Source organism: Chiloscyllium plagiosum, unplaced genomic scaffold, assembly GCF_037043375.1.
Source record: "Chiloscyllium plagiosum isolate Xiang-an unplaced genomic scaffold, Cpla_swu_hap1 HiC_scaffold_29, whole genome shotgun sequence".
NCBI lineage: Eukaryota > Metazoa > Chordata > Chondrichthyes > Orectolobiformes > Hemiscylliidae > Chiloscyllium > Chiloscyllium plagiosum.
The window spans coordinates 5533554-5549393 of NW_028270167.1; the positions used below are offsets into that span (position 1 = coordinate 5533554).

The 15840-nt window shown below is 40.8% G+C and overlaps 1 protein-coding gene across 2 annotated transcripts in view; it reads right to left on the bottom strand.

The window, feature by feature from the left end:
• Positions 1–15840, bottom strand: part of LOC122540579 (ubiquitin-associated and SH3 domain-containing protein B-like) — a 146004-nt gene that overhangs the window by 15313 nt on the left and 114851 nt on the right. For both annotated transcript variants that reach the window (XM_043676456.2, XM_043676457.2), the window contains 5 exons: positions 14148–14317; positions 10270–10478; positions 6636–6774; positions 4880–5000; positions 2900–3022 (listed from right to left, as the gene is read on the bottom strand). In XM_043676456.2, coding sequence (XP_043532391.1) covers positions 2900–3022; positions 4880–5000; positions 6636–6774; positions 10270–10478; positions 14148–14317 — 762 coding nt within the window. The remainder of the gene's footprint in view (positions 1–2899; positions 3023–4879; positions 5001–6635; positions 6775–10269; positions 10479–14147; positions 14318–15840) is intronic.

The following is a 15840-nucleotide window of genomic DNA, read 5'->3' on the forward strand; positions in this document are numbered from 1 at the left end:
ATGTGTATGTTAGGTGTATTAGTGAGGTGTAAATGTAGAGTAATAGGGTAGGGGAATGGGTCTGGGTGAGTTACTCTTCTGATGGTTGGTGTGGACCTGTTAGGCCAAATGGTCTGTTTCCACACTGTAGGGATTCTATGATGTTATGAAAGACTGAATGGGGCAAGGACAATTTTTGCTGGAGCGCCAGAGGCTGAGGGGTGACCTGATTGAAGTTTATAAAATCATGACAGGCATGGTTAAGATGAATAGTCAAGGTCATTTCACCAGGGTAGGAGAGTCCAAAACTAGAGGGCATAGATTTAAGATGAGAGGGGCAAGATTTAGAAGAGATCGGAGGGGCAACGTTTAACGCAGAGGGTGGGGCATGTATGGAATGAACTGTCAGAGGAAGTGATGAAGGCTGATGCAGTTACATTTAAAAGGTATCTGCAAAGGTGCATGAATAGGAAGGAATGGTTTAGAGTGATATGGGCCAAATGCTAGCAAATGGGACTAGATTAATTTAAGATATCTGGTTTGCATGGACAAGTTGGACTGAAGGGTCTGTTTCCATGCTGTACATCTCTATAACTCGATGACTCTAAGTTTTAGTAAGTTCCAAGAGAACAGAGATGAAGTAGAGGTATTCAAGGGAAGATGATGGTATAGTGGTATTGTCATTTTGCCTTGTAATCCAGATCCCACTGTGACATATTGAAATTTGATTCAATAATAAACTGAAATTAAAAGCTTGACCAATGGCACACATGTAACCATTTTTGTAAAAACCCATCTGGTTCCCTAATATCATTTAAGGAATTAAATTTGCCTTCCTTACCTTGTCTGGTCTACATATGACTCCTGACTCACAGTGATGTGGTTGACTATTAACTGACCCGTGAAGTGGCCTAGAGACCCACTAAGCTAGAGAGAGACTGGAGGTGAAAGCCTCGCCAGCGGTGCCCACATCTCATAAAGCAAAAAAAAAAAATCAAAATCATGAGAGGTTTGGAGAGAGGAGTTATATGACACAGAATGTGCTACCTAAAAGTGCGAGAGATTCAGAACCAATAGTAACTGTCAACTGAGAGTTTTGCAATGTGCTAGTTATTGCCTTAAGGAAGGAGGATAATAAGATTGATAAAGGTCCACAGCCTACAAGACTGACACTTTTTTCAGTTTCTGGCGTTTGGGTACAAAGTGGATACTCATCAACAATGTATCATAATAACTCCATCAGTCACTCATGTTTGTGCAAAGCTTTGCCATCAACTGTCCTATCACAGTTATGCAGATGTCACTGAAATAACTCCACGAAGGCCAGTATTCCACCACCAAGTCACCCTTTATTTACATGTGCATAATACATAATGCTAATCTAACTAGCCCAGAGCAGAACCCCTGACTCCTGTTTATATCTGTCAGCCAGGACTCCCTGATTGGGACAGGTTAATAACCCCAATCAGGGAACTCAGATTCTATGAGATCCACCTGCCCGACATTGCTCCAGTCACGTGGAACATTTCGAATCATTTGTGCCACTGCAACCCCAGTAAGAGGTAACAGGCAACACAATTGTGAAGCTGCATTTATATAGCACTTTTCACATAACAAAAAGCCTTGATGCACTCCGCAGGGGCGTTAACAAACAAAGGTTTGGATAAATATTGGATTACTTAAGTAATACTGGGAAAGGAAAATTTTTCAGATCTATCTAAAGTGCAGTGACTAATTTGAGACTAATTAGTTACAATATTGCAATATAACCAGGGCAGACATGATGAACAGAATTGCCTTCTTCTGTGCTGTATGATTCTATGATGTTAAATTATTAAACTGGCTGTGATGGGTATTGATTAAATAATTCAAGAAGCAGGAAGATGACTCAGCATTTGTAAAATATGAAGAGACCATGTCTCTGAACCTATTGATCATCAAGGCTTGCCTATGAATTTACCGCCCTCCTGTTCCTCAAAATTTAAAAAAAAAGAGATTGAATTGAAACATTTAGACCAATTCTTTTGGGATCTTTCACAGCTAGAGCCCAACCAATTCAGACCATCATACCTGTACCTGGTCTCTGAAAGATCTATCAATTAGACCCATGCATTGACACTGATATGTAATCTAACAGACAAGTCTATTATTTTGTTCACCTCTCATGACATGTGAAGTCACTGTCACAGATAGAGTATTAAACAATTTATTCATGAAGATGGGCCACTCATTTTATTTAAAATCAATTAAAATCATAAATCTTTCACAAGCTCCCAAAAGATAGGATGCATCAGCATTTCCGATGAGAATCATTACAGTTATAAAATACCCCAAAGGAATCACTTTTCCCATTTTAGTTGTCCTGAGAGTAAGTAGGCAATAAAGTCTTTTTCTCTCAATCGTTAAAATCACTGCATCATCCTTGGTTGAAATCTGATTAAGAGCACTGACTGCATCTGTTCTGTCATTGTCTTCTTTGAAACAGAGAAGGCTAAGAGAGATAATTGAGGTATATAAAGTTATGAGGGGGCAAGATGGAGTTAAAAAAAGCACAGAGACAAAAAAACAGGAGGCACAGATTTAAAGTAACTGCCAGAAGAATTAGATGGAAGTGGAGGAGAATTGTTTTCATTCTGAGGCAAATATATCTATCTCTAAATACAGGAACCAAAACTGAATGGGATCAGAGTAAGGCTCAGTGCAATTGAAGCATAATTTCTTTCTCTTTGTAACACAACTGCCTAGAGGTAAAAGTAATGGGGGCAGAGAATAACATTTCTAGACTTGCTCTGTTGTTGCATCACCAAGAAGTTAAAATGGCATAGGAGAGCTAATATGATTAGGGACAATGAGCAAACCATTAAACAAACAACACTAATATGTTAAAAATGGTTCACAAGTGTTGACAAAATTAACTCACCGACAAGCCTGGCCTGTGCACAGCCGAACACAGTGATGGGAGCATCTTTCTCATAGTCCCGGTATCCACCATTTCTCTGAGGTAGAATCGGTGGCATATTCAAATTGGACCGTATGTAATTACCTATTTCAAAAGTAAATGTCAGCAAAATAACTCTTCACAGCTGTGAACAATATCCCTGCAGCTAAATCAGAACTTGCACACTCGTAACTCTGAGGGGAAATTAGTGCTATGTTAACCATAGACCCAGAGTCATAGAATCATACAGCATTAAAACAGACTCTTCAATCCAACTCATCCATGCCTACCAGATTTCCCAAACTAAATTAGTCCCATGTGCCTGCAGTTGGCCCATATCCCTATCATTGCCCCTCGGATCCATTTTAATCTTTCTCCTCTCACCTTAAAACTATCCCCTCTAGTTTTGAACTCCTTAGGGTCCTGCTCTTTCATTAGAGGGAGAGAAAGAGAGAGACAATTAGCAGTGGTTTAACCTGAGTGTCAGCACACGTCAGGTAAGGGTGAGGTTGAGAAAGAGAAACCTTCGTGAACCTTAACTTGCACAGAAATTGAACCAATGCTGTTGGCGTCATTGTATATCACCAACCAGCTGACTGAGCTTACCAACCCCCACATTAACCATGAATCAACAGCTGCAAGTCAGAGTCCTCAGTGAGTAACACTGTTAGTTAACAAAACAAAGAAGAAACATTGAATGTGCTGGATATTGCCTTAAGGAAGAAGGAGGTTTAATAAGATCCAATAACATTCATGAAGATCGACAGTCTAAAAGCCAACTGACAGCATTTCAGTCCCCTGGCCTTTGGGTACAAAGTTGACAGTCATCAACAATGTATTAAAGGAACTCCATCAATCACTCATGTTTGCGCAAAACCTTGCCATCAGCTGTCCTATCACAGCTATGCCGATGTCACATGGTAAATTTTCATTTGTGCCATTGCAACTCCAGCAAGGGGTAACAGGTAGCACAATAGTGAACCTGCATTTATATAGCACCTTTCACATAATAAGCAGTGTCAATGTACTCCACAGGGACATTACCAAACAAGATTTTGCACAAATCCAATCAGGAAATATTAGTCAGATGGCCAAAAGCTGGGTCACAGATAGATTTTAAGAAGAATCCCTGACCCTAGGCAACTGAAGGCATGGCTGCTAGTCGTAAATAGATGGCAATCAGCAGAAGGGCAGCCTCAAAAGGTTATGTAGATTATCTTGAGCAATCAGATTGATCCATTTGCATCTCTCATGTGTTTCAATTTATAGTGACAGTAAGGCTGTAAAGAAAAATAACGTATGCCCCAGTATCTGAGGGAATGAAGAAAATTAGTCAACATTTCCATTGCTGATTGTAACCCAAAAACACCCATCGTAAAATGTGCACATGAACACTAAGCAGGTATGGATTTATGATCAGCAGGCATGTTCACAATGGCTTAATAACTTGCCTGAGTACTCATGCCACATGAAGAGTCACTTGTGGAACTGTTTCCCTGGAAAGAAAAACTCTTGCACTTTCATACGCCTTTCACAACCTCAGGATGTTCCAAAATGCTTGAACAATCAGTCAAGCACTTTGTAAGTGTGGTCTCAGTTGGAATGTAAAAATAAACAGCCAATCTGTGCACAGCAAGCTCCCACAAATAGCAATTTACTAATGACTAAATAATCTGTCTGAGATATATTAGCTAAGGGTTTTATTTTGATGGCGCATTCAGAAAACTTCCCAATTTTTTTCAAATAATACCCTGTGATCTTTTGTGTCCAATTGAAAGAGCAGGCCAGGACTTTGTTTAATATCTCGGCAAAAGATGACACGTCTCACAATGCAGTACTTTTGATACTACACTGAGGTGTGTCAGCCTGACTCAAGTCAAAAGGAGTGGAGAAAATGGAATGACTGGAGAAATGAAAGGGGTTTGACTGTCCATGCTGGCATAGCACAAGGACAGGACAGACCTTTTGCATCGAAGCACTGAGTCAGCCAGTGTTTTCCAAAAACCACATCCATCCTCTCCCCATGTCGGCAGACATACAGATCCCGCTTTTGCAGACAGGACCGGGAGTTTTTGGACACCATCTGTGACAGACAAAACACATTACCATTTCTCAATGACAGTTCAAGACAACCAGCAATTCAATTAAAAAATACAGCAGGAATGCAAAAGCTTTTCTGACCTTCTTTGCTGCAGGAAATAATGTGATTTTTATCTGGGTCCCCTTTCACACAAAGATATTTCAGTGATCTGCTTGTGGATTGACCCAGTTAAAGATGACACACATGAATTAAAAAGTATAGTTTGGCCTCCACATTCTGCCCCAGATTCCAATTTGACCTAAATGCAATTTCCCAACAGATCTGGAGTGAAATGCTTTGTGAATTTTTTCAGCTTTCCCACTGTGATATGCTCTGGTTTGTGAAGAGACAGGTAATGCCACCTGTTAGTTTTCTGTCATTTGTGCCAGAGCTTTGCCGAGAAGGTGAATAGTTAAAAATGGGCAATGGGGAGGCTATTAAAAAACACAAAGGATTTAGAAACTTTGCATCTAGATCCAATGAACACTGTCAGTAAGAATTTTAGTGGACAGTTGAACTTGTTCTGGCCACTGGCCTGTGGGAATGAGCAAAATAGCCAGAGTGGGCCTCTCATGGGTGAAGGAGAGTGAATTTGCCTTAATGGTTTGATTGACATACTTGCAAAATGAGCCTGATTCTTCCTCCTGGAGTTGGAGGTAAACTCCTATCCCTCCTTGCACCCTCATCCACTCATCTCTCAGTGCCTCTCACCTTCCCAAAATGTCGAACGTTCATTCCACAGATTTCATGTTATTGATCCTGGGCCCCTGTGGGACTTTGAATAGGGGAGAGGGCGGTTGAGCAGGGGCATCTGACAATGTGCAATCGAGACATATCTGTATTCATTGCTGGTTTTCTGTTGTTTTTCATTAATGTTTGCTTTCAAATGGCAGCATTGTTCTTTTGGAAGCTGACTTAGATCGGTAGTGGGGTGGTTCTAGAAGTGCATTATTACTTCCACACAACAGCCCCTCATGGAAATTATGTGAAGATGCTCTGATAAGGGGAAAAGAATTTGGCCCATATTGTCCAGCAGAGGGTGTACCGTGCACATTTTGTATCAAAGAATTGGGGAGGTCAAAAGTTCTTCGTTTTGACCCAATTCTTCTTACAAATGTTAAGGTTGAATTCCAGTTGGTCTGAAAACACTAGGAAGATGCAGAAGAGATTTATTAGAATGGCACCAGGGATGAAGGGAGTAGCTGGTGTTTTTTTTACTTAGAGCAGAGAACAGTCAGATGGCTCAATACCAGAGATTTAAGTATTTGACAAAAGAAACAAGATCAAGAGGTTTTTTTTAAATTCTTGAATGATGATCTGAAAGCAGATTTAACAAGTAACTTTGAAAAGGGAGTTAAAAAAAAGACTGGAAGGGAATATATTATCATGTTTGTGGAGAGAAAGCAAAGGCATGGGATTAACTTGATAACCTTGTCCAAGAGTCCATAGGCATGATGAGCTGAATGGTTTCCTTCTTTGATTCTGCATTTCCCCTGCCTGATTTATGAGGATCAATTTCCTTCCCTCAACATCTGATTTGTTCAAAGTGTGTAACTGCCACTTTGATTCAGAATTGTATCTCATGGGGATCTTCCCCAACACCAAGATTTCACATTCACTCTTTAGAATGGAGCTTACTGGCATTGGTTGACAGATGACATTGGTTGGCAATGACAGAGCCTCGCCCGGTCCCTGCTCCTCCTGGCATCTCCTTCGAAAAACCCTGTCGCATAGACTGGCACCAGCAGAGGCAGTCGCAGTTAAAAATGAATTAGAGCTAAGCAAACAAAAAGGGAGAGATGATAAGTGTCACCAGATAGCTAAGTCAAAGCACAATAATGTAGCACCTCTCAAAGTGCAGGAACATCACTGACACAAGAAGATATGTTATCAAAGTGTAAACATTAACGAGTTACCAACAAAGCCATTAAGAATATAAAGATTCTTGGCTAACAAAGAGTCTAAAGATATCAGGGATAGACAGGAATGTGGTGTTAAAATCACAATCAGATCAGCCATGATCTTATTGAATGGTGGAACAGGCTAGAGGGGCCAAATTGCCTAATATGAGCAGAACTACAAACATACAAATTAAGAGCAGGTTCACAAAACCATGTTAACCCTGCTTGATTATCTTGAATTTTTCCAAGATGTCCTGCTGTAACATCTTTAGTGATAGTTTCTAACATTTGCTGTTCGTCTCCCTTTTTGAATAAATGAGTTGCATTCTCTAGTTTCCAATCTAATAGAACCTTCTCTGAATCAAGGAAGCTTTGGAAAATTATAACCATGTATCAACATGGAATACAGGAAGAACCAGCCATTTGGATACAAAACTGGCTCAAAGATAGAAAACAGAAGAAGGTGGTGGTGGAGGATTGTTTTCAGACTGGAGACCTGTGACCGGTGATGTGCCACAAGGATCAGTGCTGGGTCCACTACTTTTCATCATTTATATAAATGATTTGGATGTGAGCACAAGAGGTATAGTTAGTAAATTTGAAGATGATACCAAAATTGGAGGTGTAATGGACAGCGAAGACGGTTACCTCAGATTACAATGGGATCTTGATCAGATGGGCCAATGGGCTGAGAGGTGACAGATGGAGTTTAATTCAGATAAATGCGAGGTGCAGCATTTTGGGAAAGCAAATCTTAACAGGACTTATACACTTAATGGTAAGGTCCTAGGGAGGGTTTCTGAACAAAGAGACCTTGGAGTGCAGGTTCATAGCTCCTTGAAAGTAGAGTAGGATCATGAAGAAGGCGTTTGGTATGCTTTCCTTTATTGATCAGAGTATTGAGTACAGGAGTTGAAAGGTTATGTTGCGCTGCACAGGACATTGATTAGGCCACTTTTGGAATATTGTGTGCAATTTTGATTCTCCCTCCTATAGGAAGGATGTTGTGAAACTTGAAAGGGTTCAGAAAAGATTTACAAGGATGTTGGAGGATTTGAGCTATAGGGAGAGATTCAATATGTTGGGGCTGTTTTCCCTGGAGCATTGGAGGCTTAGGGGTGACCATATAGAGATTTATAAAATCATGAGGGGCATGGATAGGATAAGTGGACAAAGTCTCTTCCCTGCGCTGGGGGGAGTCCAGAACAAAAGAGCATAGGTTTAGGGTGAAAGTGGAAAGATAGAAGAGATACCCATGGGGCAACTTTTTCACGCAGAGGGTGGTGCGTGTGTGGAATGAGCTGCCAGAGGAAGTGGTGGAGGCTAGTACAATTGCAACATTTAAAAGGCATTTGGATGGGTATATGAATAAGAAGGTTTTGGAGGGATATGGGCCAGGTGCTGGCAGGTAGGACTAGATTGGGTTGGAATATCTGATCGACATGGACGAGTTGGACCGAAGGATCTGATTCCGTGCTGTACATCTCTATAACTCTATCTATAACTATCTCACTAGCCATTTCTTTTGAGATTCTAGGACCTGGATCAGCATTTGTGTTTTCAGTTCAGATTCCAGCATCTGCAGTAATTTGCTCCTTCAACAATTTGCTTAGTAACACTTCCCTGATGAGTGTAATTTTCTGGAATGCCTCCCCTTCCCTCTTATTTAGTTTGGCTGAGATTTTATTTATACTTCTTTTGTTAACCCATTTTTAAAAATCATCAACATAAATTCTTTACATCTATTATTATATTATCACTAGCTTTCTCTTGTATGCTAGTTTCTTTTAGTCATTCTTTGCTGCTTTTTATATTCTGTCCAATCTTCTGACCTACCACCATCTTCGCACAATTATATGCTTGTTCTTTAAGTTTGATACTATCTTTAACTTTTCTTGCTAAAGCACAGTAATTTTTTTCTTTGTAGTTGCATTGTAATTATGCTGTATATTCTGAAATATCCCCTTCAATGTCTGGGACTGTATCTCTATTGGACAATCTACAGGCCATTTGCCCCGCTGGATTCTGCTCCGCCCTTCAACAAGATCATATCTGATCTCCTATCTCAACTCCTCTTCTCCCATGCTATGCCAGTGTTCTTCAATTACCTTTGTTCCCAAAAAGCTATTGATCAGTGTCTTGAATGTACTTCAATATTTTCAGGTATGTAAAAAGTAAAGAAAACTACAATTTGGAAAGCACAATAAATTGGGAAGGGACTTTGTACAAAAGGTCCTGGAATCATCTACCCTTTTGTATCAAGAGAATGTTCTCCCTCAAGTATTAAAACTTCAAAAATATAATCAATTCTCACCATATAATAAAGACAGACAGACTTTATTTCTCAAGCACCTTTCAGGGAATTGGGATATTCAAAGTATTTTACAGCTAAGGAAGTCCCTTTTGCAATATAGTCATTGCTATAACATAGAAGATGCAGCCAATTTATACAAATACAATAATGGGATCATGACCAGGTAATTTGCTGGAATAAGTTTAGCTATGCCAGGACTCTAAGAGATCATCCCAAGAATAGCATAGCAAAGGAAGAAGTGATGTTACAAAGCGTCTAAACCTGTCAAAAATAAATACAACCTCCTAAACTTAAGGTTACCATATTATCTGATGAATTATTGTTTTTAAAACTCAAGCACCAACATTTCCTGACTTTTCAGCTCATCTTCAGCTGAATCCCTCATCATCGACTTGACCATTACAATTCACTCCTGACTGCTCTTCCACATTCTACCCTCTATAAACTGGAGATCATCCAAAACGTGCTTCCAGTGTCTTTATTTGCAGCACATTCTAATTCCCTATAACTCTTGTGCATGTCAAATTATGCTCATTCTTGTTCAAGCCCTTGTTTTCAGATCTCTCCAAGGCTTCAATTTTCCATCTCTCTGTAATGCCCTCCAGCTCTACAACCCTCAAACATATCTGCAGTTCTCTAATTCCAGCTTCTTATGCATTCCCATTTCAATGGCTCCATTATTAGTGGCCATGAATTGAGTTGCCTAGACCCAAGCAAGTTAAAGGTGCCATAAAGATAAAAGTCATGTGTATTGTTGACTCTAATTCATTGTTCTTTCTTCCCCATTTAGATCACTTAAGCTACTCTTGACGTTGTTTGTAGAAGGTAGTTTTGACCCAGCAACAATGAAAGAATGAAGATGATTCCAAATCAAGAATGAGAGTGGCTTGGAGGGGAACATGCAGGTGGGTGTTTTTCCATGTACCTTTTGCTCTTGTTCTCCTAGATGGTAGTGGTTATGGGTTTAGAAGGTTTTCATTCTCCTCCTGATGCCTGTACCACGGCAATATTACATCATCATTATTCTTTGCAACACAGTCAGCAATACGTCACTTACCCATGGAAGACCCATGTATCAGATTCATCCGCTTTGGCTATGTAGTTCTCTGGAAGTAGCCCTGAGCAGCCCGTTGCTAGGGAGGTACCATATATCCAGCCCTCACTCGTGCTGCTCTGTTCAATTGGGGACATGAATATAAAATCGCCCTGCACCAATTCCAACTCATCGTCATTCTGGGGTGTGTATGGGTACATCACTCGCAGAGTCTAATAAAGAACATACAGGAAAATGGAATCAAAACAGGTTATAAATGTTGTAGGTCAAGCCAACAAGCCATGAAGAACCCATCCACACAAAAAAATTAAAAATAATTGTTTATATTTTATCCAAAGCACAACCAAGATAAACCCATTATCTCTTTCATCACCTAAAAGTTGCATACTCAGGTGCACAAGTCCCAGCCACAAGGGAGATGGTTGGGTAATTCTCCTGTCAATCATACTTGGAGGCAATATTTGGAGTGTGGTTATATGTTAGAACTTTTTACAGACAGATCAGTTAACAACAAACTCCAGATTATTGTCCAATTAAAAATAACCTGTTGGCTTGATTGTTGTATTCAGCAATGAAATCAGTTTACTGAAGGTGGAACAATAACTCCTTCTGGTTCTGTAATACGAATTTATATTGTGAGAGTGTGGTACAGTGGCACTACATTACCAATCAAGAACACAAAGATAATGCTTTGAGGACATTGGTTCAGATCCCACTTCTAATAGTGGAATTTAAGTCCAAAAAGCTGGTCTTCATAATGATGACCATAAACAACCACCTAGTTCACTAATGTCAATCTGCCATGCTTACCCAATATGATCTACATGTTACTCCAGACCCAACGCAATGTGGTTAACATTTACTTGCCCTCTGAAATCGCCTAGCAAACAATGCAGTTTAAAAGCAATTAAGAATGGACAACAAATGCTCATTCTGCAGCACCCACATCCTGTGAAAGAATTGAAGAAATTAAATATGGCTCCTTTGTTTATATCATCCCCACTCTTCAGCATATCATGTAGCAGGAACATAGGAAGAGCCTATTCTATCATTTTATTATATATTTGTTGATGTGGACATTTCTGGTTAGGGCAGCATTTATCGTCCATCCAAGAGATTAGTTAAGAGTCAACCACAGTGTGTGGGTCTGGACACCTGTCAGCCAGATGGATTTCTTTCCCAAAAGACACTGGGGGACCAGTTGTCAGTGGTTAAATGGTCATCATTAGGCTAGCTTTATAATCCATATTTTAAAACTTTTATTGAATGCAACTTTCACCATGGTGCGATTTGAACCCATGCCTTCAGAATATTAGCCTATAGAGTTCTGTATTACTACCCCACTGACTGTACCACTTAATCACAACATCTCCTTAATTCAAAAAGTCCATAGCTGATCTGTATCTAAACCCCACCTACATTTTCTATAATGGTCCAGTCATGTCAACTAAAACGTTATCAAGCATGTTCAATTGATGTTGTGGTTATAGACATAGAAAAATACAGCGCAGTACAGGCCTTTTGGCCCTCGATGTTGCGCCGATCCAAGCCCACCTAACCTACACTAGCCCACTATCCTCCATATGCCTATCCAATGCCCGTTTAAATGCCCATAAAGAGGGAGAGTCCACCACTGCTACTGGCAGGGCATTCCATGAACTCACGACTCGCTGAGTAAAGAATCTACCCCTAACATCTGTCCTATACCTAACACCCCTTAATTTAAAGCTATGCCCCCTCGTAATAGCTGACTCCATACGTGGAAAAAGGTTCTCATGGTCAACCCTATCTAAACCCCTAATCATCTTGTACACCTCTATCAAGTCACCCCTAAACCTTCTTTTCTCCAATGAAAACAGCCCCAAGTGCCTCAACCTTTCCTCATACGATCTTCCTACCATACCAGGAAACATCCTGGTAAACCTCCTCTGCACCCGTTCCAGTGCCTCCACATCCTTCCTATAGTATGGCGACCAAAACTGCACACAATACTCCAGATGTGGCCGCACCAGAGTCTTATACAACTGCAACATGACCTCAGGACTCCGGAACTCAATTCCTCTACCAATAAAAGCCAGTACGCCATATGCCTTCTTCACCGCAGTATTTACCTGGGCGGCAACTTTCAGAGATCTGTGTACATGGACACCAAGATCCCTCTGCTCATCCACACTACCAAGTATCCGACCATTAGCCCAGTACCCCGTCTTTTTGTTACTCTTACCAAAGTGAATCACCTCACACTTACCTACATTGAACTCCATTTGCCACCTTTCTGCCCAGCTCTGCAACTTATCTATATCCCGCTGTAACCTGACACATCCTTCCTCACTGTCAACAACTCCACCGACTTTCGTATCATCCGCAAACTTGCTCACCCAACCTTCTATCCCCTCCTCCAGCTCATTTATAAAAATGACAAACAGCAATGGTCCCAAAACAGATCCTTGCGGAACACCGCTAGTAACTGCACTCCACGATGAACCTTTACCATCAACTACTACCCTCTGTCTTCTTCCAGCCAGTCAATTCCTAATCCAAACCTCCAACTCACCCTCAATGCCATACCTCCGGTTTTGTTTGCCGAGCTGCGAATTTGTGTTGCAGACATTTCGTCCCCTGTCTAGGTGACATCCTCAGTGCTTGGGAGCCTCCTGTGAAGCGCTTCTGTGATCTTTCCTCCGGCATTTGTAGTGGTTTGAATCTGCCGCTTCCGGTTGTCAGTTCCAGCTGTCCGCTGCAGTGGTCGGTATATTGGGTCCAGGTCGATGTACTTATTGATTGAATCTGTGGATGAGTGCCATGCCTCTAGGAATTCCCTGGCTGTTCTCTGTTTGGCTTGTCCTATAATAGTAGTGTTGTCCCAGTTGAATTCATGTTGCTTGTCATCTGTGTGTGTGGCTACTAAGGATAGCTGGTCGTGTCGTTTCGTGGCTAGTTGGTGTTCATGGATGCGGATCGTTAGCTGTCTTCCTGTTTGTCCTATGTAGTGTTTTATGCAGTCCTTGCATGGGAACCCATCAACAAAGACGGCATACTCAAACTACTGGACTTGTGCCTCACAACACATTTCACATTCAACAACAATCCCATGCAAGGACTGTACAAAACACTACATAGGACAAACGGGACGACAGCTAACGATCCGCATCCATGAAAACCAACTAGCCACGAAACGACACGACCAGCTATCCTGAGTAGCCACACACACAGATGACAAGCAACATGAATTCGACTGGGACAACACTACTATTATAGGACAAGCCAAACAGAGAACAGCCAGGGAATTCTGAGAGGCATGGCACTCATCCACAGATTCAATCAATAAGCACATCGACCTGGACCCAATATACCGACCACTGCAGCGGACAGCTGGAAACTGACAACCGGAAGTGGCAGATTCAAATCACTACAAATGCCGGAGGAAAGATCACAGAAGCGCTTCACAGGAAGCTCCCAAGCACTGAGGATGTCACCTAGACAGGGGACGAAACGTCTGCAACATAAATTCCCAGCTCGGCAAACAGAACCACAACAACGAGCACCCGAGCTACAAATCTTCTCACAAACTTTGAATGTTTAATTGATTTTGCAGCATCAAATGCTTTTTTTGAAGGGGGGGCAGTGGGAAAGCATTCCACAAGTCCACCACCCCTTATGTAAAAATGTTCTTCCTGACATCACTCCAAGCTTTAATTCCAATGTTAAGACTTTTTGTTCAGGATTTTCCAAACAGAGATTACAGTTTCTCTCTATCCTAGTTATTGAATCATTTAGTCATTCTGAACCATCTTAATCAGATCACCCCTTAACCTTCAATAAAGAGTAACTATAAGCTTGCACTTGCCTATACTCAGACTCTTCTGTGTAAGATTATTTACCTCATGGTTAGCAAATCGAATATCACGGGAATAAAGAGCAGCTACCCAATCACAGCCCAACTTCAGGTCTACAATGCGAGCTAATTTCTCCAGTGTGGCCAGGTGATTGGGCTGGAAATGATAGGCAAGCGTGACATGAAGCTGCTTCTTGTGGGGTTCCACTTGCACATCTACAAAAGAATGATGGAGAAAGAGAGACAAAGAGAATAAAGAGGAAGAAAAAGCACAAATGTTAATTAATGGACGAGCAAACCAGAAATAATTTTTATAGGAACAGGAGGAAGCCATTCAGCTCCTTCAGCCTATCTCACCACAGAACAAAATCATGGCTGATCTATCTCATAACCATATTCACTTGCCTTGGTTTCATATCACCTAATGTCCTTGACTAGCCAACAGTGTATCTGTAGATGCACTTAGCAGGTCAGATATAAGAGGCCAAGAGTAAGAGGTCCATGGGAAATACAGAAATACAAAGAGAAAAAAAATTCCAAGAACTTGTATTTTATAACACCTTTCACAATCCCAGGACATGCCAACACACTTACAGCTAATGAAGTATTTTGGATGTGTTGTCAGTGTTGTAGTGTTGTAATATGGAAAATGCAACAAATGTTCTGTGTACAGGAAGATCTCACAGTCAATGTGATGGTGATCAGATTATCTGTTTTTAATTATATTGATCACAGGTTAAATTCAATCCTCAGAACACTGCAGAAAGCTCCCCTGCTCGCCTTCAAAATAATTTATATTTACCTCTCAGTATTGGATTTGGAATTTCACCCTGGCTTCTGAAGTCAAATCTCTGAAACAAGACTTCTTAAAAAAACTCATTTGTGGGATGTGAGTGTCATTGGTAACACCAGTATTTGTTCTCCACCCTGACTTGGACCTACAACCCTCTGACACAGAAGTGAATATGTTGCCCACTGAGCTCTGGTTGACAGTGCTATGATTGTGGTGAATATGGACGATTAATATTCAATTCCAATTGCCTGATTGTAATAATTGAGATGGCCTAGACTCAAGCGATTTTTAAAATAAACAAATTGTGACCTAAAATGGCTACTGTGATTAGCTGACCATAGATTGAGGCAAGTTCAGGGAATATATATTGAACAAACTAAACCAGATATGTTAAAATTACAATTTTGTCCAAAAACAATAAAGCCAGACAATTAAAAAAATTTTCATGCATAATAATCTCTCATATTGGGAAATGAAAGGTTGCCTATGGTATATTCAGCTTGGAAAAAAACAGTAGAACTCAACTTGGGAATATACAAACAGACCATATTTCAGAAGCTTGTTTACCACAGCCGAAAGAAAGGGAAATATGGATTTATAACAACAGAACATGGAAGGTTTGTTCTCTCTCTTCCTTTTGCTTTCTCTCACCATCTGAATTCAGTGTCCATTATAAAGGTCACTTGTAAAAATAATCAATCATTCACTGTGGCAGCGCGGTGGCTCAGTGGTTAGCACTGCTGCTTCACAGTGCCAGGGACCCAGGTTCAATTCGAGCCTCGGGCCACTGTCTGTGTGGAGTTTGTACATTCTCCCCATGTCTGCATGGGTTTCCTCCTACAATCCAAAGATGTGCAGGTTAGGTGAATTAGTCTGAGGTAAATGTATAGTAACAGGACAGGGGAATGGATCTGGGTGGGTTACTCTTCAGAGGGTCAGTGTGGAT